The sequence below is a fragment of the Lepidochelys kempii genome, chromosome 10, assembly GCF_965140285.1.
Source record: "Lepidochelys kempii isolate rLepKem1 chromosome 10, rLepKem1.hap1, whole genome shotgun sequence".
In the NCBI taxonomy this organism is placed as follows: domain Eukaryota; kingdom Metazoa; phylum Chordata; order Testudines; family Cheloniidae; genus Lepidochelys; species Lepidochelys kempii.
The window spans coordinates 43036343-43063839 of NC_136389.1; the positions used below are offsets into that span (position 1 = coordinate 43036343).

At 42.7% G+C, this 27497-nt stretch overlaps 2 protein-coding genes across 9 annotated transcripts in view; one reads left to right on the plus strand and one right to left on the minus strand.

Annotated features, from left to right (window-relative positions):
- Positions 1-23610, plus strand: part of ADPGK (ADP dependent glucokinase) — a 38261-nt gene extending 14651 nt beyond the window's left edge. The window contains exons 2-8 of one of the 4 annotated variants that reach the window (XM_073363116.2): positions 615-1887; positions 3630-3855; positions 5949-6011; positions 7449-7569; positions 10781-10977; positions 11796-11894; positions 13882-23609. In XM_073363116.2, the coding sequence (XP_073219217.1) occupies positions 3763-3855; positions 5949-6011; positions 7449-7569; positions 10781-10977; positions 11796-11894; positions 13882-14433 (1125 nt within the window). In that variant the 5' untranslated portion in view covers positions 615-1887; positions 3630-3762 and the 3' untranslated portion in view covers positions 14434-23609. Of the gene's footprint in view, positions 1-614; positions 1888-3629; positions 3856-5948; positions 6012-7448; positions 7570-10780; positions 10978-11795; positions 11895-13881 lie in introns of all 4 variants that reach the window. The other 3 variants (XM_073363114.2, XM_073363115.2, XM_073363117.2) reach the window with 3 other exon arrangements.
- BBS4 (Bardet-Biedl syndrome 4) overlaps positions 1-27497 on the minus strand; it is a 127984-nt gene that overhangs the window by 5943 nt on the left and 94544 nt on the right. For 2 of the 5 annotated variants that reach the window (XM_073363113.2, XM_073363106.2), the window contains one exon: positions 17408-26888. The exons of 1 other annotated variant lie outside the window; for it this stretch is intronic. In XM_073363113.2, coding sequence (XP_073219214.1) covers positions 26734-26888 — 155 coding nt within the window. In that variant the 3' untranslated portion in view covers positions 17408-26733. Of the gene's footprint in view, positions 1-17407; positions 26889-27497 lie in introns of those variants that run through there. 2 more of the 5 variants (XM_073363111.2, XM_073363107.2) reach the window with 2 other exon arrangements.

Here is a 27497-nt window from a genome sequence, read left to right on the forward strand (position 1 = left end):
CCGGGACATCCTGTGCCACCAGCTGCCCTAGAACCCACTCCGGGCCCCGGACAAGTGTGGCAAATAGACTTCACTGAGTTTCCCCGGACCCAAGGGTTCAAATATCTCCTTGTCATAGTGGATCGGTTCAGCGGATGGCCAGAAGCCTTCCCATGCCGTAACTGCACTGCCAGGACAGTGGCCCTCAAGTTTGTTAAGGAGCTCATTCCTCGCTTTGGACTCCCCCTGTGGATGGAATCTGACAATGGGACACACTTCACGTCAAAAATCATTCAAAGCATCTCACATGCCTTACAGATCCCCTGGAAACTCCATACGCCCTGGAGACCGCAAGCCAGTGGTGTAGTGAAGCGTACCAATCAGACCCTTAAACGGCATCTCTCAAAAGTGTGCCAAGAAGCCTCACTGCGATGGCCTGATGCTTTGCCCCTCGTCCTACTCCGTATCCGCGTTCTCCCAAAGGGTAGATTAGGGCTCAGTCCCTTTGAAATTATGTTTGAAAGGGCATGGCCCATGAATGGCACCCCGGTTCTGTCAGGGGAATGGGAGTTGGGTAATGTTTTTTTGTCACAGTATATGTGTTCCCTGTCTGCTGTTCTCTTGTCTCTTCACAGGTATACCAAGGATTCCCAGCCTCTCCCCTTGGACTCTCCCGTTCACTCCTTACAGCCCGGTGACTCTGTGCTTGTTCGCACCTGGAAAGACGAGCCTCTCCAGGAAAAGTGGAAAGGACCCTATACCGTCCTGCTGGTCTCCCACACAGCGGCAAAGATCGAGGGACACAAGAACTGGATCCATCACTCTCATCTGAAGGCAGTACCTGCCCCCTCGTCAGCAGAACAGTGGACTGTCCAACCTGCTGACTCCTCATCTAGTGACGATCTCGGGCTAAAGCTACTGTTTAAAAGACACAAATAGCGGGCTGGGGTTTGTCGTCTTGGCTTGGTGGTTTATTTAGCCTGCTATTGAAATTTCTCTTTCCTGTATTGCTTGTATTACTGGTATTATGCTGTGCGGTATCATGTGTCAGGGCCCTTTTGCAAAAGTTAATAAGTCATTCTCTTCAGAGCTATCACAAAGTGCTTATGCAAAGTCATATTGTAAAAAATAAGTAGCCCAAGTGAGAAAACTCAGAGCCAAGGCTGTTGAGTGTTCTCAAAGGGGGGAGTTGTTGGGGTATGCTGGGAAAAAGGATGTATAAAAGCCTGTGTAACTTCCTGCTCTGTTGTACAGGATTTGAGATTCAAATCTCCCTGTACCTTTTTGAAGCTTCAAATAAACTTTTCTGCTTCTCCACCCCGTTGTGATTATTGGGTGTAGCACACCGGGTAACGAACCAACTCAAGCTGTTGTTCAGCCTCTCGGCACTGGGTGTCGGTAACACCATGAATGATATCACTCTCCTGAAGATAACACAGAGAGATAAAGAACAGATGTTGCTTGAATGCCAACAAACACCAGGATCATACGCTGCTATGCTTTCTTATGCAATGATTCTAGACTACATGCTACTGGCCTGCCATGGTAAAGTGTCCTACCATGGAGGACGGAATAAGGCTACCCTCCCCAGAAACCTTTTGCAAAGGCTTTGGGAGTATCTCCAGGAGAGCTTCATTGAGATGTCCCTGGAGGATTTCCGCTCCATCCCCAGACATGTTAACAGACTTTTCCAGTAGCTATACTGGCCGCAAATGTATCCCAAGTCTTCAGGGCAAATTAATCATTAAACACGCTTGCTTTTAAACCATCTATTATATTTACAAAGGTACACTCAACAGAGGTGCCTTTTCTGCCTTCAAGGTCCTGGAGCCCGAGTTGAGAGGGTACTGTCTCCAGGGTGATCAACAGTTCCTGGCTGTCGGGGAGAATGGTTTCTCCACTTGCCTGGTATGCGCTATTTTCAACCTCCTCCTCCTCCTCATGCCCAAAATCCTCATCCCTGTTGCGTGAGACTCCCTTGCAGGAGTCCACGAACAGGAGTGGAGTAGTTGTAGGGGCACCCCTTAGAATTGCATGAAGCTCATCATAGAAGCGGCATGTCTGCGGGTCTGACCCCGAGCGGGCATTTGTGTCTCTGGTTTTTTTGGTAGGCTTGCCTGAGCTCCGTAAGTTTCACGTGGCACTGCTGCGGGTCCCTGTTATAGCCTCTGTCCTTCATGGCCTTGGAGATTTTTTTTCAAATATTTTGGCATTTCGTCTTTTGGAACAGAGTTCTGATAGCACGGATTCTTCTCCCCATACAGTGATCAGGTCCAGTATCTCCCATTCAGTCCATGCTGGTGCTCTTTTGCAATTCTGGGACCCCATAGTCAACTCTGCTGATGAGATCTGCACAGTCACCTGTGCTGATCAGCTTGCCACGCTGGCCAAACAGGAAATGAAATTCAAAAGTTCGCGGGGCTTTTCCTTCTACCTGGCCAGTGCATCGGAGTTGAGAGTGCTGTCCAGTGGAGCTCTCTGGGATAGCTCTCAGCAGCCAATACTGTCAAATTGTGTCCACGCTACCCCAAATTCGATCCAGTGATGTCGATTTAAGCGCTAATCCCCTCGGGAAGGAATACAGAAATTGATTTTAAGAGCCCACTAAGTCGACAAAAATGGCTTCGTCGTGTGGACGGGTATAGGGTTAAATTGATCTAATGCTGCTAAATTCAACCTAAACTCATAGTATAGACCAGGGCTGGGTGTTACTGCTGATCTCCTGAGCCATCTAGTCTCCCTTACAGATGTATTTTGGAATACTCATTTTTAAAATGAAGGTTTTGTATTTCTAGGTATGAGTATACGTAAGTATAAGCACTGTTACTGATTCTGTTCAGGCTCTTGCACCATCATCGCCACAGTATCAGAGTGCCTTTTAGAATGGCAGAATTCTCTGGGGCTATAAACAAGTGCCTGCTCCATGCTTACATGTCAGACATTTTGCATACGTATGCTCGTCCATCTGTATGCACCATTGAGATCTTCATATCCCAAATAGATTTTCTCACGTGTAGCAGAGAGTTGACTGACTTCTTTGGGGGTTGGAACTGTGAGCAAATATAAAATGGTAAAACCAGGGTCAGAATGGAAGACCAGTGTCCTCAACGCTCCTGAGAAGTAAGAAACGTTCCTTTATTCTACACTGGAATGTGATAAAGAGGGAAAGTCTTTATCAGACAGAACCCAGTTCCAATCCAGTCCAGTCTTGTTTCTTTTCCCACCCTGCATCCATTAGCAGGTAATAAGCGCTGCTATTTTGCCCATTTTGTGTTTCATGCCTGTGTGAGGATTGAATAAAATACACAACATGGCATTATTAGAGGCAACAACTTTGTTGCACACAAGTACCTAAAACAAGGAGTGTTACTCCAGTCCCTGTTTTAATTTGAACACAGAGTTGAAAATCTGTCCCTAGTCCACAGTCTTTTAGTTGAATAAAAATGGGTCAAAAGCAGGCCACTTTGTCAGTTAAAGCAATGCTTGATGCATTTCTTGAAGCTGCTTGTAAAATTCTCCAGAATCCGAGTGCTAACAAATTCAATAAGCCAAAACACAGCAACTTTCTCCCAAAACTTTTAGAAGTCCCCCCCAAGTCTTTCTTTCTCTGTTTTCCCAGCTCACTTTTCCTTTCTGTCCTCTTTTCCCAGAGTCAATGCCTGTGTAGATGTAATCCTCTCCGGTGTGAAGCTGTTGCAGGCACTTGGTCTTGATCCTGGGGACGGGAAAGATCATGCTGTCTTGAATTCCAGGAAGGACCTTAAAGAAGCCTTCATCCTTTTCATGCAGAAGGGGGCAGCTGCTGAGCGCTTCTTCAGTGATGCGGAGACCTTCAATCACATTGCACGAGCAGCCTCAGAGTACCCTGGGGCACAGGTGTGTTCTCTATTTTAGGGCTAGTCTGAGAAGACTTATCCTTTGTACATTGACAAATTGTATAGCAGCTTTCATGTCCCTTTTCATCCTTCAAAATGATAGTGCAAGATGTTCAGGAAACAAAAGTTTACACTGCTGCTTTACTATATTAGTTGGCTTTAAAAAAACTTGATCACTTTATGTGAAGCTGCTGAGAATCTAAACACTCTGCTAATGTACAAATTCTTTCTTTGAAAATGTAATTCTTCTCTAACTCTGCTTATCTGGTCGGATGCTAAATTGCAGAATGTTGAGTTGTCTTTTCTTTCTGCACATCCCAGCCTGCCAAAATCTGCATAGCATATACTTTGGCTCTGATAGTTTAAATGGCATTCACAAGAATGCTGTTGAATATAACCTAGGCAACAAATGAAATGTCTGTTTTATGACAGAGGGGCAAAGCTGATACCACAAAGAAGGCTCTAACTTTTTTAAATGGTGCAGGTGGTGAGGGGGTGGATCCAAGAATAACGAACTGAAAACATTTCCATAAATTTCAGAAGCTCCATGATATAAGGCTTGGAAATGCACATCTCTCTGGCATTAGAGCTAAAGAGAGGAGGCAGTCTTTGTAAAACACCCGTCTCCTAGTTGGTTCATCTGCTCTGACGTACATTAAGACTTCTGGAGTTTTTTGCCATGTGTCCATTTGACACTTAGTGTTAAGGTAGATAATTTCTGCAGATTGTTTATGCAGAGTTTTACAAATGCTCTTCCGAGCCAGGAAAAGCTCTGAATTCTTTTGCAGCTGACTTCTTATTCTAGGTTTCCATGGTCTTCTGACCGTTTTGCAACTTTGTCTTTCTGTTGCCTGTTTTGCACCTTGACTCTCTTGCCCAAGGTTTGATTTGTAACTGAAGTTTTCCTTTGTCATCACTCCCTCTTTCCCTTCTGTTTTTCATTTTCTGTCACTCCTTTAAATTGTTAACTCCAGTCATTTCTCCCTGTCAAATGCATTACATTCTCCAGGCTTTCCCAACCATTGTTTGAACACTGTTGTGATACCATGGGTAGTACATATTGTTCCGGTCTAGCATGAGCTGTGAAACCCAGAGCACCATTTTGGATTTGTTCATCTCAAGAAGCTTTACAGGCTTTGCTCCCTATATATAGGGTCTATCGAGCATAGGTAGCAGGCTCAGGAATGTTCAGATGGAGTCCAAGTAGAAGCCAAGCTGTTTGTCTCCATAGGGCCCATTTGTGTGGAGGGAGTTGATGGGTTCACTAGACTTTCAAGTGATCCTTTATCTAGATGGTTCAATCCTCTTTATTTCATTTTTCTCTAGTCTCTGGCTTTCCACCTGTTTTTCTCTTAAAACTAGTTCTCATAATTCCTATAGCTTTTGATGAACTCCCTTATTTCTACACTGCAAGGTGGGGAGAAGTTGAAGATAAAAAACAAGCTCATATTGTGGTTTTGGTGCTTTGTGGATCTGGTTTTGTACATGTTCACAGTGACTGGATTATGAATTTCACAACCTTTGTCTTGTGGTGCCAGTGGTAGTAAATTTATCTGAAGAACTCCATATCTAGCAAAATGGTATCGATAGAAAGTGTTAATCACAATAGCTCAGTAAATCTTGCTTTATTTTTCAATTACTTGGAATTCTGGCACCGGCTTGGCTTATGATGTCTGTCAGAGTCTCTCTCATTTGTGTACATTGGCCTTGAGCTCGATAAATCTTTTTTATATCTTAAAATGATTGTTTGCACAGCTCACTAATAAGGATAGAACATATCCTCCCCTCCCCAAATAAAAATAACAAATTAAATGGACAGCATTTGGGAATGCTTAGGGGGTGAACAAATTGAAATGTATGGTCCAGTGGTCTATCAGAAGGCTAATACTGGCTAAATAACAACATCCTGGGACAAAAATTGTTAAATTGGAGAAAACTGTGTTGGACAGTGAACTATGGAATTATTCTGACGTAGTCCCATCAAAGCACATGGTTAACTTCATTTGTTCTGACAAAGTTATTGCAGATATGTAGAACTCCATCTATAAAACTGTTAATAAAAAGGATTACATTCATATGCTTTATCTCTTACAGCTCTATGTGGGAGGAAATGCTGCCCTAATTGGTCAGAAACTTGCAACAAATCCAGACCTGAAGGTAAGTGTCTCAAAAACTTGGTTTTATTTAATTGTTTGTAATCAGGCTCCAAACCACTTGTAAGTATATTCTGGGGATCACACCACTAGATTATGTTCCTTAGTGGAAGCCGAGTCTGACCCAGAACAACTGCTTGTTACGCTACACAGAGAGGAAATGATTCTGGTTTGTAAGCTTCTCTATATCCAGTATATTTTGTCTTAATTATAACATTCTTTTTGCTGCATCCCATGAGTTAGTCTTTCTATCACCACTGGTTATATATTGATGTGATCTTTAATAGACAAATATGCATGATTGGGTGGTCTTGGTCCTCCTTTAATTTCTGCTATTCTGTATGAAATTCTATGAAATTCGAGAACTCTTTATGGTGCAGTGAGTGGGAGTCAGATGGTTTGTCTGAAACAAATTCACCCATGGGTGTATTTGATGGCTCTCGGTATGGTACTGTGGAGCAACTGCCACACTTCCTGTTTTAATCCTGTGATGCCTGAAGGTGGGGTTTCCATACAATACAAAATACAGATATTCATTCTAGGCAATATTGTTTCATATAGAAATTTAGCTATATTAATAAGCAAATCAAGTCACTGGGTGAATGTACTAGCAATTCACCATGGTTTCAAGTCTCATCTAAGGAAACGCTTCAACTTTAGAAGATATTTCTAATAGGCATTTTTTCTTGTCACAGTTATTGCACAGTTTAGCAGTCTTTGGAGAGTGCCCCTCCCCCACTCTCTTTCTTAGCCCTGGTCTACACTGAGGGGGGGAATCGATCTAAGTTACGCAACTTCAGCTACGTGAATAACATAGCTGAAGTTGATGTACTTAGAGTGACTTCTGTGGTGTCTTCACCGCGGTGAGTTGATTGCTGCCGCTCCCCCGTTGATTCTGCCTGCACCTCTCATGGCGCTGGAGTACAGGAGTCAACGGGAGAGCGCTCGGGGGTCAATTTATCGCAACTAGACTAGACACGATAAATGGATCCCTTCTGGATCGATCACTGCCTGCGATCAGAAGGGTAGTGAAGACCATACCCCTAGACTGTATTGGAATATTAAGGGTGCTGCAAGTAGGAACAGATGTGCATTATTGGAATAGTCTTGAGAAGCTTGAACAGCAGTTGATCATCAGCCCCTCACTTTAATGGCTACCAGTTTCATTATTCAAATCTTCAAAAAAAATATTAAAAAATTAAAAAACAAGCCTTGAGAAAGTATTGTGCACTGTCTGCATACATGCCCCTCCTGCCCTCCACCATTACTGCTAATCAGACAGGTGAGTCAATCTGGGAGCCGTCCATGGAGTGACTTTGTTATCTTCAGAAAAATATGAAGAGTGCTACTTAACACGAGTACAGAGACATGCTTGCAGATTTTGCTCATCAAGGACATGCCACTGCATCCTTATTTAGATTGTGTTTTGTTTTGTTTCTAGATCCTTCTTTGTGGTCCAGTTGGTCCTAAACTCCATGAACTACTTGATGATAATGTAATTGTCCCACCAGAATCTATGCAGGAAACTGATGAATTCCACCTTATCTTGGAGTATCAAGCAGGTACTTTGAATATTGCAGCACATTGAACATTAAAGCGGTAAAAGGCTTATTAGGTCTAGTTCATTGCCAAATATTTTCCACTGCCGCCCAATCAAGGATTTCCAGAGGTTTGTTTGACTCATCAACTCAAAAAAACAACTTAAAAAAAAACCCACCTCCACCAAAACTCTGTGTAGCTGTTTCATTAATCTTTGGGATTTCTTTCTGGTGTAAATTCAACCCCAGATATACAGATTCCAGAATTGGAGTGGTGGTGACAAGAGGAGAGAACCAAACTGTAAAATGAGCTAAAGTAGAGAAGGCAAGGAAAAATGGTCCCATTCTAAAAGTCCTACTGTACACTGAGGAAATGGTGGGAATGGAACCATATTCATTGCATCAAAGCAGGCGAGTCATCTTGTCTTTTCATACTATCTTAATTTTATCTTTTCATACAATCAAGTTCTACATCTGCTATAAGATGGTTTCCTTATTAAATAGTTCACTTAGAGCATGAAAACCACTGCATTAACCGTACCTTTCCCGTTGCATGGTGATCCCCCATAAATTGGAAGATTGTATTTAGTCGTTTGGGAGACCTTTGAGGAAAACCTGGCCATGGCAGTAAGTAGCACGGACGATTCACTAAGTGGCACTGTGTCCCTGAACCAGATGCCTTGGGCACTGTGTTCCTAGAGAGTGCCATCTTTGGAATGCAGTGTAAAACCAAACTATTGACCCTTTGTGGTCACTGTATCATCTGGTAAATATGCTGATCAGATCCTAACCTGGGGGAACTACATCTTGCCTCTTAAACTTCCACCTATGGTTTCATAGCTATTCTTCACTTTCCTTCCTAAAACCTGTTGTGCATTTTCACTGATTCAGAATAGCTGCCATAGTCCATTCCCAGTGTTGTTGCATCAGATCCCGCTGTAGTCTATAAATTGTTTTAGGATCTTTCTGGATGAAGGGGGCTATGCAAAGAATACTTGATTGCACCTAGTTATTAACGTTATCTGTTCTCATTATGTTTTCCTCCCTTTCTAGCTCTTTGTATGTCCCAGTAGTAAGTCTGTATTGGTAGGTGATGGCCACTTGCATAGAACCGGACATCTAGCTACCTGTGAATGTGTCTTCTGACAGAGGAGATCACCAATCCAGAGCTTCCTTATTTGTCTTTTAGATTGTCTTTAGCTTTGGAAATATTTTCAGGAACTAATGCTGTACCATAGCCTGTCAGATTTAGCTGTAATGAAAAATATACTGGCATAAGCCTGCCTCTCAAGTTGAAGTGGCTTTGGCTTTACAGTAGTAGATCTGACTTAGAAGTCTGTTGTAGGACACCAATTTACAGGTGAAATGATTGTCCTGGTTTTTACCAAACTTTCAGAGATTTTAAAAAACCAAAACCTATGCACTGTGGTGGTGAAGTGTCAAGGTGATAGATACCTTATTCAAAACTCAAAGCTTTTTCTGGTTTTATAATTTATTTTTAAGCTTTCTGCACGTCACTAAACTTGAGAATTGTGTAAATTATCAGGATTAGCAGCTGTCAGTGTCGGAGCTAATCTGTTAGCTCCATCCGTTCTGTGAGCGGTGGTAGCCTGCTAGGTGAACAAACGTCTTAAACTGTTTTGAAACTCTCTTTTCCTTTGAACTGTGGTCCCTACAAATGCTATATCCTGCTCCAGTGCTGCAATATTGCTATCCTATCAGATTTCACCATGAGCTATGTACTTCTGTTTGTTGTAAGCTGAGGAATGTAAATAGTCTCACCATTGCCCTAAAACAGTATTAGCTTAGAAGGTTTGATTAGAAGTGTGTATCCTAAGCAATGTCTATGGGTATAATTACAAAACACCTGGACTTCTATGTTAACATTAAAATAGACTGATAGCCTTCCCTAAATTCAAAAAGAGGCACCATATAGTCTGAACTCTTTCTGCAGGTGGCTAACTGTAACCCAAGGACTAAGAATATTTGGCTTTCTTTTGCATAGTGGCAGTGAACAAGACGAGTGACAGCTGTCTTTTCCAAACAAAAGCTGAGCAGGACTTTCATAGGTATCCGAAATGCTGTATGTGTGGTTAAAAAGTTTACTTTGTCATAGCAGCAGGTTCCAGAATGACCCCAACACTTACAAAAGCCTAGGCTAATTAAACTCTCTAGTACTTCCCTTTTTATTGCATCCTGTTTGTATGAACTCAGAGCTTTCTTCCTCAAAGTTTTTTTTCTTCCTCCAGAACTCTCGATATGGGCCAACTAACCACAGTTGACATGTCTTTGTCTCACAGCCAATGGAAAACATGCTGCTTGCTTTGTGTAGATCTTGTTCTTCCTCTGTTCCGGGAAGCATGTATGAAGTACACATTCCATATGGATGATGGGCACCTTTTGTCTTCTCCTAGACGCTGCTTTGGTGTGAAATGCACTGCTTTGTAGTTCCCTTGTGTGAACCAGTTGAGCTATGGATATTGTGTCCTCCGTAGACCTTAACATACTGCACTGTGAAGCTCTTTATAACATTTTCCTGATGGGCAACTTGAGTTAAATCCAGTGTTGTTGACTAGACGTCGGCATGAAAACAGTCTAACCAGACTCTGATTTCATTCTCTGTCAGTCTGTAAAATCTGAGCGAACAAACTCACTCACTGGCTCTCAGGCCTGGAGGTTCTCTCCCTGATTACCTCATAAATGCTCCTGCTTGGGCAACTTTCAGTTTCATGACCTTTTCTCCCTTCAAATTCAATACAAGTAATGCTTTTTGGTCCTTCCGCCCAGCTCTATCCCTACATTCTCCATCACCTTCAGACTGCCCCACCCTGCCACAACCCATTTACCATAGCTGGTGTATGGATTTTTTGTGTGTACTCCAGTGTTGAGGTTATATCTGTAGATAGCTGGGAGTTAGTGCACAGCTGACCAGTAAGACTGTGGTTTGTATAATCTGTGTCCCTGTTAGACTCTCACAAAAATTTACCTAATTTTTAACTTTTCCTCAGTGTCCAGAGGTACCCAGTGGAGATGGGTGGAACCATTTTGTATATATTCAGGCCTAAATATGATGCACAGCTCAAGTGTCAAGTATTGATTAGGTGGTGAAACTCTGCCTAGCTAGGCCTCTAGGGAGCCATGACAGCTCTGATTGGTGCTGGGATTCCAGTGGGGATCCAGAAACTATCCTCTAGTTATTTGGCTTAATTGTTGTTGATTGGGGATTTCGTCCTAGGTGAAGAATGGGGACAGCTGAGAGCTCCTAATGCCAACCGCTTTATATTCTCCCATGACCTATCAAATGGAGCCATGAACATGCTGGAGGTGTTTGTGTCCAGCCTGGATGAGTTTAAGCCAGACCTTGTAGTGCTCTCAGGGCTTCACATGATGGAAGGGCAGAGCAGGGAAGTGCGTGAGAAGAGACTTCTGGAGGTAAGAACCTGAGCATTGTACCATCTCCTTAATTCCAGCCCCAATAAACACTGTAGCACAAGGTGTTGACTTCCTGAGATTTCAGCATGCAGTTACAGGATGTCTTTGCTCGATTCGCCGGCTGTTCTTCCTGCTATTGTGGGCCAAAGGCTTGTACTCTAAAACCATACAACTAATATCATGAGCTCTAGTCTTATGGGTTGGTTGAGATCCAATAACACTGACATTACTGTTTGTTGAATCCAGTGGAGTCTTCAGAGAAGAAGCTGCCACGCTGGTGGGTAGACTGTGATGGATTTATCTCGTTATTGGAGCCTCATCCGGTGGCTGAATGCACTGTGTTCCATCCCACTTTAGTATAGTCAAGGCTGCAGCTGAGACCCTTGTAGTCTGTAGGCAGTAGCTGTGTCAGGTAATCCAAAAGGGATTCTTTCCTGCTTGAAGCAGAAGGAGTTGCACTGAGCCTCTCTTGTGTGGAAGTTGCTCTTTGTTTATCTTTACAGCTGACTGCCTCCTGATTCAGTGTGTTCTCTTGTGCTTCAGGAACAAGCAATTGGGGCTCCTTCATGTCAGGAAAGTCTTGTGCATTGGGCAGTTAGACGAATGTGGGATTGGATCTAGATTACAGTCTGATGCTGTTGTGCTCTAAGATTCAGAAGGCTAGAGGCTACTCCTGTTTCTTCCTCTGATCCTTTTGCCAGCTAGATCATTTAGAAATCTGACTACATCCAGACATGAGCAGGTTAGGGTGCCTATATTTGAGCCCAAAAGCTTTTATTCTTCTGTTTCTTAAAGATGTCTTGCCTTTCCTTCTCCAGGCTGTGACTTCCATCTCTGATATCCCCACTGATATCCCCATACACCTGGAATTGGCCAGTATGACTGACCAGGATCTCATGAGCAAGATTATGCATCAGGTAACAAAAATGACAGGACATGCCCACTTCACTCCCTGTCTGTACTCCATCACTGGTGCAGCACACAGACTAACTGGTGGGTGATCATAAGTGGAAATTTAGGATTGGAGTTGCCTCTTCTGAGAGCAATGAGTATCTTAGGTATAAAACCTGCAGAGCCATTTTGTACTTGTATTCCGGCCGAAGTCACTGCTCTGCTGAGGTTCCCACACTCAACAGTGCATTAACAGGAGATGTGTAACAATCTATGATTTCATAATTGGTAGTAGACCAGAGTGTTTTCTTTAGTATAAAGGGAATATCTGTCTTGGAAACACCTTAATGGAATATCCCACTGAGAGGGTATCAACCGATGGTCTCAGCCAGTCAACTCTGTTTTCCTAAATGTGCTGAGGTCAGCGTTATGTGATGTGTGCAAAAATGAATGTGCTCAGCAGCTGAAGTTGCATGATTTACTGTAGGGAAACACTTGGATTCTCCTGCCTTGTTGCTCACAGCCATAAACCTCCTTTGCAACTGCTGTAGGGAAATGACCCAAGTCATGATAATTCAAATGCACCCAAGAACTCTCTGTAGATTCAGATGATTTGACATGAGTAATCTCAGACAGTTGTTTCAGATTTAGCAGCCCCATAGCTTTCTGATAGAACCATTATTTGAACTGGAACTGGTTTTAAAAAAATACTCAGGCTTCTGAAGCTTCTTTCAGATGTTGTTGCATACATACCACTCAATGCTCCCTCATTTAGAGAGATGTCATGCCTTTTAGTCCCCAAATTACGTATGTTTTAGCTTGGAAGGATTAGATTTTTATTTTTAAATGTCAATAAACATAAATTTGACTGTGCGTGCACAAACCGACATACTTCCATCAATGACCATCAAAATTTACAGACAGGCAAAATAAGAAAAATGCTGCTTGAGAAATTATTAGTTTGATTTAAGGCGCTGTTTACTTTGTATATTTGAACATGTGATGTTGACAATTTGTGTTTTAATGGTTATAAAGCTTTAACTTTTTTGAATCTCAACATCTGCTGTGATTAAATAATTGTTTGAGCCCCCTCGTAATTTTGTACAACTGTGAAGATTTAAATCGCTGAAGGTAAAAATAAATGTTTAAAACCCATAATTTTGCACAATTGTGAACATCTAAATAGATAAAAATCTAAAAAAGCTTAAAAATAAACATTGATATTATCTGTCAAAATTATAGGGAAAAAACTGAATTCTGCCAAGCCTACCTATGTTTCATATGGATTTCGTATTCTGTTACTTTCATTGTTGAAAGTTATTTATATTGGAAATAAAATGACGAAATTGAGGCTACAGAAAGTTATCTACACTGAAGGAATGAATTCCACAGCATGTTACATTTCTTGCATGAATAATTATTTTGTGTCCCTTATTTTGGTTCTTTGTCAGAGGTTGTGTCCCACATTTGGGCCTTGGCAGATTGATCCATCTCTTCCAAACTGCTGCACAGCTGTATTAAGAGGAGTGAATTTGCATTTTTTTTGTATTCATGTAGTAGAAGTGAGTAGAGTTTTGGGTGGATGTTTTTTAGTTGTATTCTGTTTTTGCTCCTCTTAGATAAGGGCAAAGCTAACTCATCCCAGTTTAGACATGATTTCTGTCCCGTTCACAGCCTCTGTTGTCACTGGAACCTTTCCCCTTCTTTCTCCACAGGTATTCAGTTGGAAAGTAGAATGACTGCCTTCTTCTGTTGCCTTAGCATAAATCAGTTGGATAGGTTGCTTGTGCAGAGAAATATGCTTCAACCTTCCCAAGAAACCAAATTTATTTCCTCCCCATGTGCATGCAATCTGTGGCCCGAAGGGCCAGGAGCCCCCCACCCCCACTCCCTTATGCACAATAGCTAAAAGTGTACTGTGACAACATAATATTTTTAAAATTAGGAAGCTGGGAAATCTGAGTCTACCTCTAAGCCTGAAAAAAAACATGTAGTTCACTCTGTTTCTGTTAGCAGGTCTTCCCCCTGGTGAACTCTGTCGGGCTAAATGAACAGGAGCTGCTGTTCCTCACCCAGTCGGTCTCTGGTCCTCATGCCTCCCTTGCTTCCTGGAATGGAGTTCCAGATGTGGGCATTGTCAGTGACATCCTTTTCTGGATCCTGAAGAAGCATGGAAGGACCACGGACAAGGCATCTGATCTTTCCCGGATCCACTTCCACACACTGGCCTATCATGTTCTGGCTACAGTGGATGGGTATTGGGGCAACCAGATAGCAGCTGTGGCTGCTGGAGCCAGAGTGGCAGGGACACAGGCTTGTGCAACTGAAACCATTGATACTGACAGAGTCTTCCTTAAAGCTCCCTTGGAGTTTGTGACCTCCCACACAGAGGCACCCTCCAAAATCTCTTTAAATCCAGGTGATCCAGTGGCACAATGGCACAGAGAGGGAATTTCATTCCATTTCACCCCTGTTTTGGTGTGTAAAGATCCCATCCGGACCGTGGGACTTGGAGATGCTATTTCAGCTGAAGGACTCCTATATTCAGAACTATACCCTCAGTAGCCTATGGAAACGAGACACCTTTTTCTCCAAGAATATAGTGTCTGAGGAAATATGGTGTTCTTCAGGGGATTTCAGACAGTGTGGTGGTGGGTGGAATTTGGGATATTAAACAATCTCTGGATATTATCTGAGAAGAACCAAAGAATACATTCCAGCCACTTGGCAGTGACTTGAGAGTGTTTCTCATGTTAATGTAAAAGTTGTAGTATTTTAATTCAGAGCATGGCTTTTTGTCTTTGTCTTAAGCATGTCAGGAGGAGGGAAACTGATACTAAAATCCCTCTTTGGAGCAGAGTTGTTGATTGTTAATTTAAGACAGTCTTGTCTATAGTGCTTGAAAGCAAGGCAGCCAGACAGAATTTCATGCTTATGAATCCCAGGGAATACACAGCAGTCCTCAGCCCTGTCTTGCTTCTGATAAAGCAAAAATAAAAGGCTCTTGCATTATCTCCTAGCAGCATATTGCTACATGGCAAGAGCAACCCTTCCACTTGCTCAGTGTTGTGATCAAATTGCTTATTGACAAAATTACCTCTCAACCTCAGCACCCGAAGCGTAGGAGGGAGCAGAGTAAACAGTGCTGAAATGTGATAGGTCCTGTACATATTCACTAAATGCACAGAGCTGGAGAGCGCTTTACTGGAAGCTCTGTAAATTGTTTTGGGTATCTGCAGGTGGGGATGCTAGACTGAACACACACAAGCTCCTTTTTAATTTCTGGGTAGGTCAGAGTAAGATATTGAAGACCTGTCTTTTGGGAGATAGCTTAGGTGCTTGTTTATCTTAAAATGAGCCTCAAATATAAGTGTGGCTTAGTTGCACAGAAATTGCCCTGTTTTTCAGCTAGCAAGGCTCACCATTTATGCTTTTCTTTGTGGTGTATGTTCATGTCAGCCTCATCCTTCAGTTTATGGATAGGCTATTGCTGATGATGACTTGATTTATTTTTATGCTAGTGCTGTTGCATAATTTTCTTGGACACGCATATCTTTGATTTGGAGGGGTCTTGTTCTTTCGGGTGGTTTCTGGATAGGTAAGTCATTACTGGTTTTAAGGTAGCTGAACTGACCTGTCCTTCACATGCTAGAAATCCTCCTCGGGTACAAGTGAGCAATGCTAGGAAGACGACTTCCAGTAGAGATTAGAAGGTTTTTTTTGGGGTGTGTAGCACAGTTAGTTTATTATGAATCGCCTATCTGCATATAATTCCACTGCTTTGGGCAACCTCAGAAATCACAGGAACAGAGCATGGGCTTCTTACTATCAGCACCACAAGAAAATTGCCTTGTATTGTAGCATATATTTAGCTTAGCATTTTTTTTTATTAAACATGTTGCTAAGAGGACCATTTTTCTCTTGGTAGCACTTGTCTCTATAGTATTGTGCTAAGGCTTTCTCTGTTGCCTGCTTCCCTTTGAGAATTAGCTGAAACTGTAAGCCTACAGTTGCACAGAAGCAAAATACAAGTCTACTTCAGTGCTGATTGAAAACTCAACATGACTGGCATGTCTATGTAATCCAGTTTCTTTCCCCTGCTACTGGTATGTAAGACTCACAACTGCAGACCCTCTGCATTCAGGAACTGATTTGTTAAGTTTAAAAATGCTGGACTCCAAAAATTTTGGTAAAGGTACAAACAATGATTATACCAAGTAGCTGCAAAATTTGCTGTGTGTGGAGTCTGAAGAGACTATGCTAGGGAGAGGATGTTTTTAGTTGCCCTATGAATGAAAAGTGAAACAGATTGCTGCAGTCAGAAGCAGCTTTAATGAGACTTTTTTTTTTTTTTAAAGGGAAGTCTCTCTGTCCTTAATCTGTCTCAATCATTGGACAGAATTCTACTCTTACAAACCACAACCTGTTCAGCCTGGCCATGCATTTGTCTCAGCTATTTAGGCCTACCACAAACATCATCAAGAAAACCAGAATATCTGTAGTATCTAATGGAGACAGGTTAGGACTTGAATCTTTCATCCCTGCAGCATAAAGCTTGGTACAACTTAATGATTAAAAATCTTCCATCCGTAACAGTTACCCTCCAAGCCATGTCTCCTGTGTAGCACAGTAGATCTAAGTTTTGTAGCAGGGACCCTAGAGCATGTAGCCCTGTGGGAATTGTATAAGTCAGCAGCACACCTATTCAGGCCAAGTCTGTAAAAGCATCCCTGTCCTGTAAGGGGACCAGATTGAATTTCTCAGAGTGAATCAACCTGATATAGTTGGCTGCAGTCATGGTTGGTTGAGTCTGGCAGCACAAACCTCTTCCCATATATTGTAAAACTAGCAGGATGTGGCTAATGCCATTCTCTCCTCATATTGGTATTGCTGTCTATGGAGTTTTTCTGTAGGGAAAACCAGAGGACTGATGTAGTGTGGACTTGTGGCTCACACACATTTAAAATCAGATAAGCCCCATAGGGTGCTGTGTGAGGGTATAAATTAGGAGCTGTTGCATGCCTTCCTGACACCACACAAAATGGTGTCCAGTCCACTTATAACTACTGTTGGCTTGGGGATTCAGAGAAAACCCAGAATGGTGGAAAATTCTCTCAGAGGAAAGAGTCTGCAAAATGTGAGACAAGATGAGCATGATGGTCCCTACTGGCTTTAAAGTCTGAGTCTGTCAAGGTTCCTTCCCCACTCTGAACTCTAGGGTACAGATGTGGGGACCTGCATGGAAAACCCCCTAAGCTTATTTTTACCAGCTTAGGTTAAAACTTCCCCAAGATACAAACTATTTTACCTTTTGCCCTTGGACTTTATTGTTGCCACCACCAAGCATCTAACAAATATATAACAGGGAAAGAGCCTGCTTGGAAACTTCTTTCCCCCCAAAATCCTCCCAAGCCCTACACCACCTTTCCTGGGGAAGGCTTGATAAAAATCCTCAAAAGCACAAAAATCCTCACAATTTGCATAGGTGAACACAGACCCAAACCCTTGGATCTTAAGAACAATGAAAAAAGCAATCAGGTTCTTAAAAGAAGAATTTTAATTGAAGAAAAAGTAAAAATCACCTCTGTAAAATCAGGATGGTAAATACCTTACAGGGTAATCAGATTCAAAACATAGACAATCCCTCTAGGCAAAACCTTAAGACACCAAAACAGGAATATACATGCCATTCAGCACAACTTATTTTATCAGCCATTTAAACAAAACAGCATATCTAACTAGATTACTTATTAGCCCTTTACAGGAGTTCTGACCTGCATTCCTGCTCTGGTCCCAGCAAAAGCAACACAGACAGAGAGAATCCTTGTCGTCCCCCCCCCCCCCCCGCTTTGAAAGTATCTTGTCTCCTCATTGGTCCTTTTGGTCAGGTTTCAGCGAGGTTATCATAGCTTCTTAACCCCTTTACAGGTGAAAGCGTTTTTCCTCTGGCCAGGAGGGATTGAAAGGTGTTTACCCTTCCCTTTATATTTATGACAGAGTCTCTTCTGCATCACCAGGGCAAGAGGAAGGAACCAGCTCTGTAGTGCACATCCTGCAGTTGGTGTCTCATTCTAGCTTCACCTTGCGGTTTGACATTAATTTCAGTCATGGAACTTGAATAAAAGTTCATTGATATCCAAACTCCTCCTCCTCCTTCAGTAAATTGTATCTTCAGTTTTGAAGGACAGCGCTTTACTATTTTTATAAAAAAGGCCAATTTGCTTCTTTGACACTAACAGGTCTGAGGCACCTGCCATTAGGAGAAATGTACATTATTGTGCAACCTTTGTGAACATAGACTGTGGGCACAGAAGCACTAGCACTACCAAAGACCGTGCATCCTGCCAATTTAGGAATTAATCCTTTGCTTTGGCAGGTGCAAATTTATTCAAAGCCAGCAAAGCTATATGGATTTTTGACTTAGAGACAAAAGAAAAATATGTACAGGCTGTTGGTTACAGAGCAAGCCTGACTGCTGTGATATTTTACATGTGTCTTCGAAAAACTAGTGTCAAGACCTTAGATTTTCAGGACAAAACCCAAGATTGCATGGGCATAGGGCAGATTCTGGCTTAGAAAGTGTATATGAAAATCCTGGAGTTTTAAGATTTATTTTTTGAAAATATGTTTTAACTATTTTGACTAACCTCATTAAATAGGCAGATCCCACAGACCAAAACGAACACTTAAAATTCTACCCATCTTAAAGACCCAGAACCTGAGTTTCTTTCCATGTAGAGGAGTTCGGCACTCAGGTCATTCCATAGAGACACGACCGACTTACACCCAGTAGGGTCTGAACTTGAGTGCGTTTGAATTTAGAAACAAAACCCTGGAAAATGATAAACTACTTTTTACTCCCTTGTTTTTTGATAGTAAGATTCTTTCTGACCCACTAATATTTCTTCCTGGGCTTTCTTGTGACCTGGCATAACTGTGTTGTGTTTCCACTTTAATATGTGCTTTGAATTAGAGCAGCTTATGATGGAACTGATGGTGCTCTTGCCATATTATGAAGCAGCCACATGATACTTTAAGGTTAGGCAGCTTGACTTAATCTCACTGGTTCAGTTACCAAATTTCCTTAGTGAGAATAATCCTTAATCAGTAGGACTTAATGGTTGACAAATGTTGCCACTATCTTCCTGGCTACCTGTTGAAAGAGCCCACACAGTAACCAGCTGAAACTGGAAGGCAGCATCCTGCAGTTCTTCACTCCATGCTTTCTGTGCCCCAAACCAGCTCCACTTAACTCAAATGTGCCTTTCCAGGCCAAACAATGGAATGCACAAAACATGAGTTTCAGCCAGAACATTTCTCATACACTTGTAGGGCACTGTATGTCCACGAGCGTCTCCTTCCTATATCTGATGCAATAGTGCTAGCTCTTCACTGCTACTTGGTATTTTGAACTGCCTTTGTTGAGTAATAGAAGTGGAAAAATTACTCTCACTATTCCCAGTGCTATTTCAGTTATCCCAGCTGCAATGCCATTGTTACCAGCTCTAAATTATACTCAAAGCTGTCTTATTGCTATGAAACTTTGAGCTAGAAAATGAATCAGCAGAGTTAAATGCTGGGGTTTTTAAAAAAATTTTTATGAGCATTAAAAAAAAAATCCCCCCAAACCATAGCTTGATTTTTGTAGAAGATTAAGCCCTGTATTGTGGGCATGTGAATGAATTTCTTAGCCCAAAGGGCTGTAAAAAATCCAGTACTTGTTTCACTTTTGTGAAGGGAATGCTAACGTATCAAATATGCTTTAAAATAATTTTGAAACTGTTCTCACCGGCATTTCTCTCTCTTCTCTATATTACTATGAATCATACTATGAAACCCACATAGGTAGATGATCCAAACCTTGATTAGCGTTAGGCTCCTGAGCAGGACTTTCCCAGCTATTCTGTAGGCTAGGGAGTGTCTTACCTTCTAACTGCTGCTGACACAATACTTGAGCTCAACAGCATGGTATTAAGCCAGCAGGCCTGTGGCTGTTAGTTGCTGGTTAAGGGCAGCTGCATTTGTGATGTGTTCATTTCTATCAGTATCCAGCACAGAATTTGCTTAGCCATACAGCTGCAATATTTACCCTTATCCTTTCCTAAGTTTGATAAAACAGTCATTTAAACTTTGCTGTAAATTGTTAAAAATAAAGTCTGGCAAAAATAGCTTGTGGATCAGTTCAGGGCAGATAGCCCTTGAAGTTGCTTCGCAGTGTCCTTGGTGCTGTGATGCCTGCCCTGCAAGGATAGAGCTGATTCCAGACTCAGCCATTTAAATTCTAGAGCTCCATTTTTAAGGGCTGTTTTCTTGCCACATGAAGATACCTAGAAGTGTCACTAAACTACTTAATTTTCTTCCTGTGTCTCAGACCTTTCCCTGTGCAATATGGGAAAGCTGGCTAAGTCCACTCTTTGCTTGCTAGGCCTTTCTTTTAAAAGGAAGGGGGGGAGGGGGAAGCAGTTCCTGAAATTGTCCTGTCATTTACCTTAGCCTTTAGTACCTTTCAGTAGAGACTGCATCAGCTGATGGAACCTAGTCTACTGATTTCACTTAGTCGCAGTTGTGGAGATGCCAATTCTGTGTATCTACAGACACCTGTGGTGCAACCTGCAGTGTATGGGTTTGTCTTTTTGTCTTTCTCTCAAGAAAGTTATTTTAAGACTGGTTTGCTTAAGGTATAGGCTGCTGCTTCTGGCATGTGTAACACTGCAGTACAAGGGATTATAAGCGAAATAAAAGGCATGTCCTGTGTTAGACTGTGAAATCCATTGGCAATGGCTGTGCTCTGCCTTGCTGATTTACCTGTTGTAATTATGTGTTGAACTTTCAGGAACAACTGAGTAATTATGTGCCACAGGCAGTTTTCCAATCATTTTCTGAAATATGGTGAAGTGGCAATTGGGAACAGACTCTTGAGAGAATGGCAAAAGCATAGCATAAGCCAGCCTGATTACATGAGTAATCTCTACCAATTTCTGCATATTTTTTTCTCAGAGCTTATTGCGTAGTGGGGAAGAGAACACTCTTCATTTGTAGCTATCCCATTGGTTCTTTGCATTAATCTTGAGATATCTGGCATAGGTGCTGGTATACATGCATAGAGCAAATTCTTTTGAAGTGGTGCTGTCAAGTACTTCTGGCTCAAAACCCAGCTATTGGAGGAGGCTGGCAGTGGTGGTGCTTCCGTTTTGAGAATATAGGTAACTACTCACTAGCTAACAAACATAATACAGTGCTATTAGACCGTAGTCTACTGAAGAGCATGAAGAGCACACATGCAGTAGCTGTACTCAGTCTGGATACTGCACCAGGCAGTTATCAGCAATAAGAAATGGCTGAGCAAGACAGGAACTGGTGCTTCGCAAAGCAGATCCACCTCCTTTATTTTCCTTTGCACTGGGTGAGACTTACTGTTTACAGCCCTTTGTCTTTCACCAGCCAGCTAAAGCAGAGGCTACAACAAAGTACTGTGTTTGAATGACAGATGTGAGACTACAGCAGAGAGATTACTAAATAGATGAGACAAGCCCCCTTCCAGCTCTGAGTGGGCTTGGGAAGTCTAAACAGGATATATGAATGGTGTTGGATCCCTTCTTGCTGCCTTCTCTCTCTTTTCTTAATAGAATATACACCCACACAGGGGCTTGGCTGAATTTGATTTTTGATTTTTATTTTTTATTTTTGACAGATACTGATTCTTAAAGCTTTTTTTTTTTTTAGATTATCAATTAAAATTTTCATGGTTGTGGGAAATTACTGGGCGGGGGGGGTCAGAGTAATAATTTAATGACAATATTAATATTAGTTACTATTGAGATTCAAAAAGTTAGTTACCTAAATGGCACTAATGCAAGCAATACAATATGTTTGATACACATTAAGGTGGAACTTTAAGTAATTCTCAGGCAGTATTGATTTTACTTGGGCTATCTAAATATCGATCATCGGAGCTGGAATTACTTTTTCATGGGTTTCTGTGTGTACAGTGAGATCCGTGTTTACTGACATGTACAGATAAGACTAATCCTTCCAAGCCTAAATACATACATGGGGCTGGTGCCATCTACATTGGGTTTATAATAGGAATGTTCTCAAATTAAAATATAACCAAACTACATAAGAACAGCCATCCTGGATCAGACCAAACATCCATCTAGCTCAGTATCCTGTCTACTGGCAGGAGCCAGTGCCAGGTGCCCCAGAGGGAATGAACAGAACAGGCAATTGTTGAGCAATCGATCCACTGTTATCCACTCCCAGCTTCTGGTGAAGTGAGGCTAGGGACACTCAGAGCATGGTGTTGCATCGCTGCCCATCCTGGCAAATAGCAATTGATGGACCTGTTCTCCATGAACTTATCTAGTTCTTTTTTTAACCCTGTTATATAGTCTTGGTCTTCACAACATCCTTTGGCAAGGAGCTCCACAGGTTGACTGTACGTTGTGCGAAAAAATGCTTCCTCTTTTTTGTTTAAAACCTGCTGCTTACTAATTTCATTTGGTGACCCCTAGTTCTTGTGTTATGAGGAGTAAATAACACTTCCTTATTTACTTTCCCACACTAGTCATGATTTTATAGACCTTTATCATATCCCCCCTTAGTCATCTCACTTCCAAGCTGAAAAATCCCAGTCTTATTAATCTCTCCTCATATGGCAGCCATTCCATACCCCTGATCATTTTTGTTGCCTTTTTCTGAACCTTTTCCAAGTCCAATATATCTTTTTTGAGATGGGGCGACCACATCTGCACGCGGTATTCAAGATGTGAGCGTACCATGGATTTATATAGAAGCAATATGATATTTTCTGTCTTATTATCTATCCCATTCTTAATGATTCCCAACATTCTGTTCACCTTTTTGACTGTCGCTGCACATTGAGTGGATGTTTTCAGAGAACTAGCCTCAATGACGCCAAGATCTCTTTCTTGAGTGGTAACAGCTAATTTAGACCCCCATCATTTTGTATAGTTGGGATTATGTTTTCCAATGTGCATTACTTTGCATTTATCAACATTGAATTTCATCTGCCATTTTGTGGCCCCGTCACCCAGTTGTATGTTCTAATGAAGTTTCTTGCATAATAGCTCGAGATATAACCCTTGACCAGACTGAAATCTCAGGGAATTGTGGGATGTCAGACTTCTGTCTGTTGGGTTTCCCCAAGCAAAAGGAACAAACACAGGTTGGCCATTGTGGACACAGCATCTGCTATCTCAGAAGCAATGGGAAAGGCATATATGAAACTAGCTGTGATTTTTTAAAACTTAATCTGGGGTCATCCTGCTTCGGGAGTGGCAGCTGAAGAACACAAGCCATGGCACCTAGGGGTGAATGATCTTGTTAAAATGCAAGAGCCAAAAAGCTTCCTTAAGAACTTCTCAGGAAAGCTGCTGTTCAACAATACAAACTAGTGTCTGAGCCTATCTTTTTTTCCACTGTACAATATCTGTGAAGCATGGCACAGGAAATTCTGTTTCTGTGCAGTTTGACTTGGGGGAGGGGAGAACACACGGGGGAACCTTCCTTGAGGTAAATTAATGTGTCTTTTCTATTGTAAGCATCCTGGGACTTTTTATATGCTATGCTTTGATTTTTGTAGTGCATTTCTGTATATAGTTTGTTACGCTATTTCAGTAAAGCTTTTTTTCCAATCAGCTTACAAAGTTGTCTGTCTTCTTAGAAGGGGCTCTGCCAAGTGCAAATCCATCTTCCTAGTTTGGAACAGCATGTGTCTGACTTAGTTCTAGGCTACTTTTGTCTGAAATGACAGCCTTTCCTGCATGTCCTTTCCCTTAGAGCCTATTATTAGAGCCCTATGTGGGCACAAAATTTGTATCTGCAGCCACTCCGCAGACATGGTCCATGGATATCCTCACGGGTGGAAATAAACTGGTTATCTGCAGATTTGCAAGGCTCTATTTATTATAGCACATGCTCTTATGAGGTGGCTTAGCACACCTGGCTTTTGCCTACGCGGAAACTAGACGGGACAAGGTAAGCTGGTCTGTGGTGTGGATGTGCTCAAAAGAAGCCAGGGGCACCAATGGCTCTAGAAATCCAACTCTCAGCTCTTTCTGACCTGCTGTTGTTTCCCTCTTACGTACCTATTTATGGAAAGAGAAGGAAAACTGTCACTTCAGTATTATGTTTCAGCCAAGCAGCTTGTTTTGGGGGGAAGGAGAACAAAAACAGCATAAATTCCACTGAAAAATCCCTACACTTACCTTTCTTTCATTACCAGTCTAGCCTCACTCTCCATCAGCCAGGTCAAAGTTGGAGAGTACAGGGAAGCGACTACTGTGAATCCATTGTATACAAAACCACGTCCTGCGCTCCAATTCAATTTATTATCCTCATCATCTACGGTCTCTATTTACACATTTAAAAATTTCCCTCAAAGTTAAATTCCCTCTTCCCCTAGCCCAAGTCTAGAGACTAACAAGGTCCCACAGTCTGATTCCACAGAAGGAGAATGCTGTCCCCAAAGGTTATTTAAAACACCTCTACCATCCATGTGTGTACTCTGTAAACATGAAATCCTCGTTGTAAAAGCATCAGACGATCTTAGCATCCAGGAGCCTAAAAAAGGGGGCTACACACTTCTGGGGACAGGGCAAGTAGGGTGTAGCTCTTCAAGTATCTCCTCTCTCCTGAAGATCAAGGTGTATGGCTCCTCATGAGCCACACGACATTGTGAAACTGTCAGTGGGGCAGCAGCTGCTTGAATCAATTAAGTGTAGCAAATGTATTTCATAACCTGCTAGAAACAGGCCTTTCCCCACCCCTTTCTTTCCTCTGCTTCCACAGGCACTGTTCAGAGTAAGATTAAAAGTTCAACCAAACAGTTCACTACCAGTAAGACTAGTATTTGGGACAGTGGGAGAAGCCCCAGTCTTCCTGCTTCAGTGGATCACCTTCCCATGGGCATAGGCAGTCACCATTCCATGGTCTGGTCACCTATTTTATGTACTAACGCAAGGGGCTGTTCCCTCCCTAGTCTGAAAGGGGTTTTAATGTAAGGTACAAAGCAGTACATCAACAAGAGGGATTAAAGCAACTTTGTTTTGCTTATCAAGTCTTCCTCTGCCCACATTTAACTATTGCACCTAAATGCTGAAGAAACTGCACAGAGAGGTTTGAAGGGGGATGCTGAAGCTGAAGCAAACTGTTTATTTAAAAAAAAAATTCTCTCCATACTTTAGAAGTGAAGAAAACTCCTTGCCCCAGCTTTGTGCTCTTCCAGTAAAAATCAGTCCTCTCACATGCACCCCATGGAAATGACAGTGACATTCAGCATGACTATTTCAATATAAAACTGCAACTAACAAGATACTAGAATGATCAGTTATGATTTCGGTAAGTTGCTTCCCGTTTGTCTTGTCTACTTAAATTGTAAGCTCTCCAGAGAAAGAACTCTGTTTTGTACAGCCCCTAGCCCAGGGGGGCTTTGATCCAGGGGGATTTAACTTATGTGGGAGGGATGGAGGGAGGGCATCAGAAGGTAAGTGACTCTAAAGAAATAGGCTAATTCTCAGTTCCAACACATCCTCATGCCTGCTACCACCCGGCTTTCCTGAGACCATGAATCTACTTTTCAGGAAGAGAACTCTCCACTGGTGTAAGTTCCCAAAAACTGTAACTTCCCCAGGGATGCTGGAAAAGGCAGAAATTAAATCAGCCACTATTTCCAATTCTGTTTGGCTCTGTCAGCCTGTCCCTTCTCACTTAGTGACTGTGGGAATGGAATTGGTTCCAGCCCATCACCAGCAGAACAACCTGCTCAAGGTGCTAGTAACTTCCAGGAGAGCTGGGTGTTGAAGGCAAATTACTCCACACTCTTTAAAACTCCCACCAAACTGAGGCAGCGTGTTAGTAGGGTATCAAAGTGCCCCCTGCCTGCTGTAACTCTGCCAGCCAGAGCGCCCTGGAGTGAAACCAGCAAGAGACTTACATTGTGGATGAAAGTCCAGTCTCCTTTCATTTGCTACCAGCTAACGGGTGAGTCATTTACAGAGAAGTCTGCTCCCTCCCAGTCCCTGTCACCTCTACCTTGCAGGACTGACAGCACTGCAGACAGCTCTGAGGGAGGGAGCTCCTCTCCCAACGTACCAGGCAGGTGGCCTTGCAGCTAGCTGCCTGAGGAAAGGGGGCTGGAAATGCTTTCCCCAGGTTTATGGACAACCCCGACCAGAGGCTGGGCTTTGGTAAACAGGCATGCAGGTTGCACACATCTCCCTTTGAGCAATGGAGAGTGGCCTCTCCTCCAGGCCTGCGTTCAGGGTTGTTTCACTCCTTGGACTGATCTGGCTTCCACTCACTTGTCCTGTTAATTTTTCTAGCTTCTCCCCTCCTTCAGTTCTTCCACTGACCTTACTACAAGAGGCTGGTAGAGCTTCCTCTGAGCCAGCTAAAAGGCTCACTTGCCAAAGGGGCATGATCCTCTCTCGGTTCTAATTAGAGAACTGATCCAAGCTACTGCTTTAAAAGCTGCACAGTCACCGTAGTTGGCCCTCGCTAAACCATCCTATTGACTCAGCCCATCTCAGTGACTCAGCACCTACGCGGTGTGCAATGCTACAGCAGCCCCTCCCTCAAGGAAGTAAGGGATTGCACCTCTGTTCTCCCATGCAGTAGCACAGCAGCACGAGTGGGCAGCTCATCAGAACCTCTTCTGGGTGCCATGGAGCAAAGAATCACTGAGACAAGGATGAGGCCAGGTGGTAATGTCACTGTATCGGCATCCAGCTGCATTTTGCCTAAGCTCACGGTATGCTTGAGTTAAGAGGTGGCAGCGAAGATTTTTGCTCCCAACAGCCCAGCAGGCCCCCATGCCTGCCCATCCCATCCAGTGCTGCTGTTCTATTCTGTGGTCAGCCTGCTTTTGCGCTTCTCTTTTCTCCGTTCTTGGGGCTCTGTAGGGACTGTGGTCTCTTCGGGGCCTGTTTCTGAGCCCGGTTCAGGTTCCAGAGGCAGCGACGGGGGCTTTGCAAGGGGAGCCGATGCTCCAGCACCTGCTGATACAACACAGGGTTACAGCCACAGTCCCATACACTCCTCTTTATGCCACAGGAAACGGCAAATAATTGTTGAAGCAAAAGGCTGTGCCTGTGCTGGACCTAGGCATGTTGTCTGAATTTGGATGGATTATATGGACTAAAGGCATTAACACAGCCCAGTCACATTAACACAGCCCAGTCACTGTCCAGCACTGGCCAGTGTTAAACAAGGCTTGGCACACAGAGACCTCAGCCTGCTCAGTACCATGGCAAACACCATTAAAAACCCTTTGTACCCTTTCAGTACAGAGACAGTAAAAGAAGGAAAAACAGTGAAAGCCTTGGAAATGTAAAGCGTTAAGTGAGGCTTTCATTAAGATCCCTTGTTCCCTTTCTCTTCAGCTGGAGGGAGGTTTAAAAGGACTCCTCCTTGGTTTGACAGTCTCTTTGATGGTATCACAGATGATAACAACTCCTTGTTGGGAACAGAGAAGTTAGCTGAGGTGAACTGGAGCTCTTGTTATTGCTGCTGTTGGTAAAGTCCTCTCATCCCTGGTGGTGGCTGGGTTTCAGCTGGAGCTGGCAGAGGTGATAATATTGTCTGGGTCCCTCTCTCTGGCCTTCTCT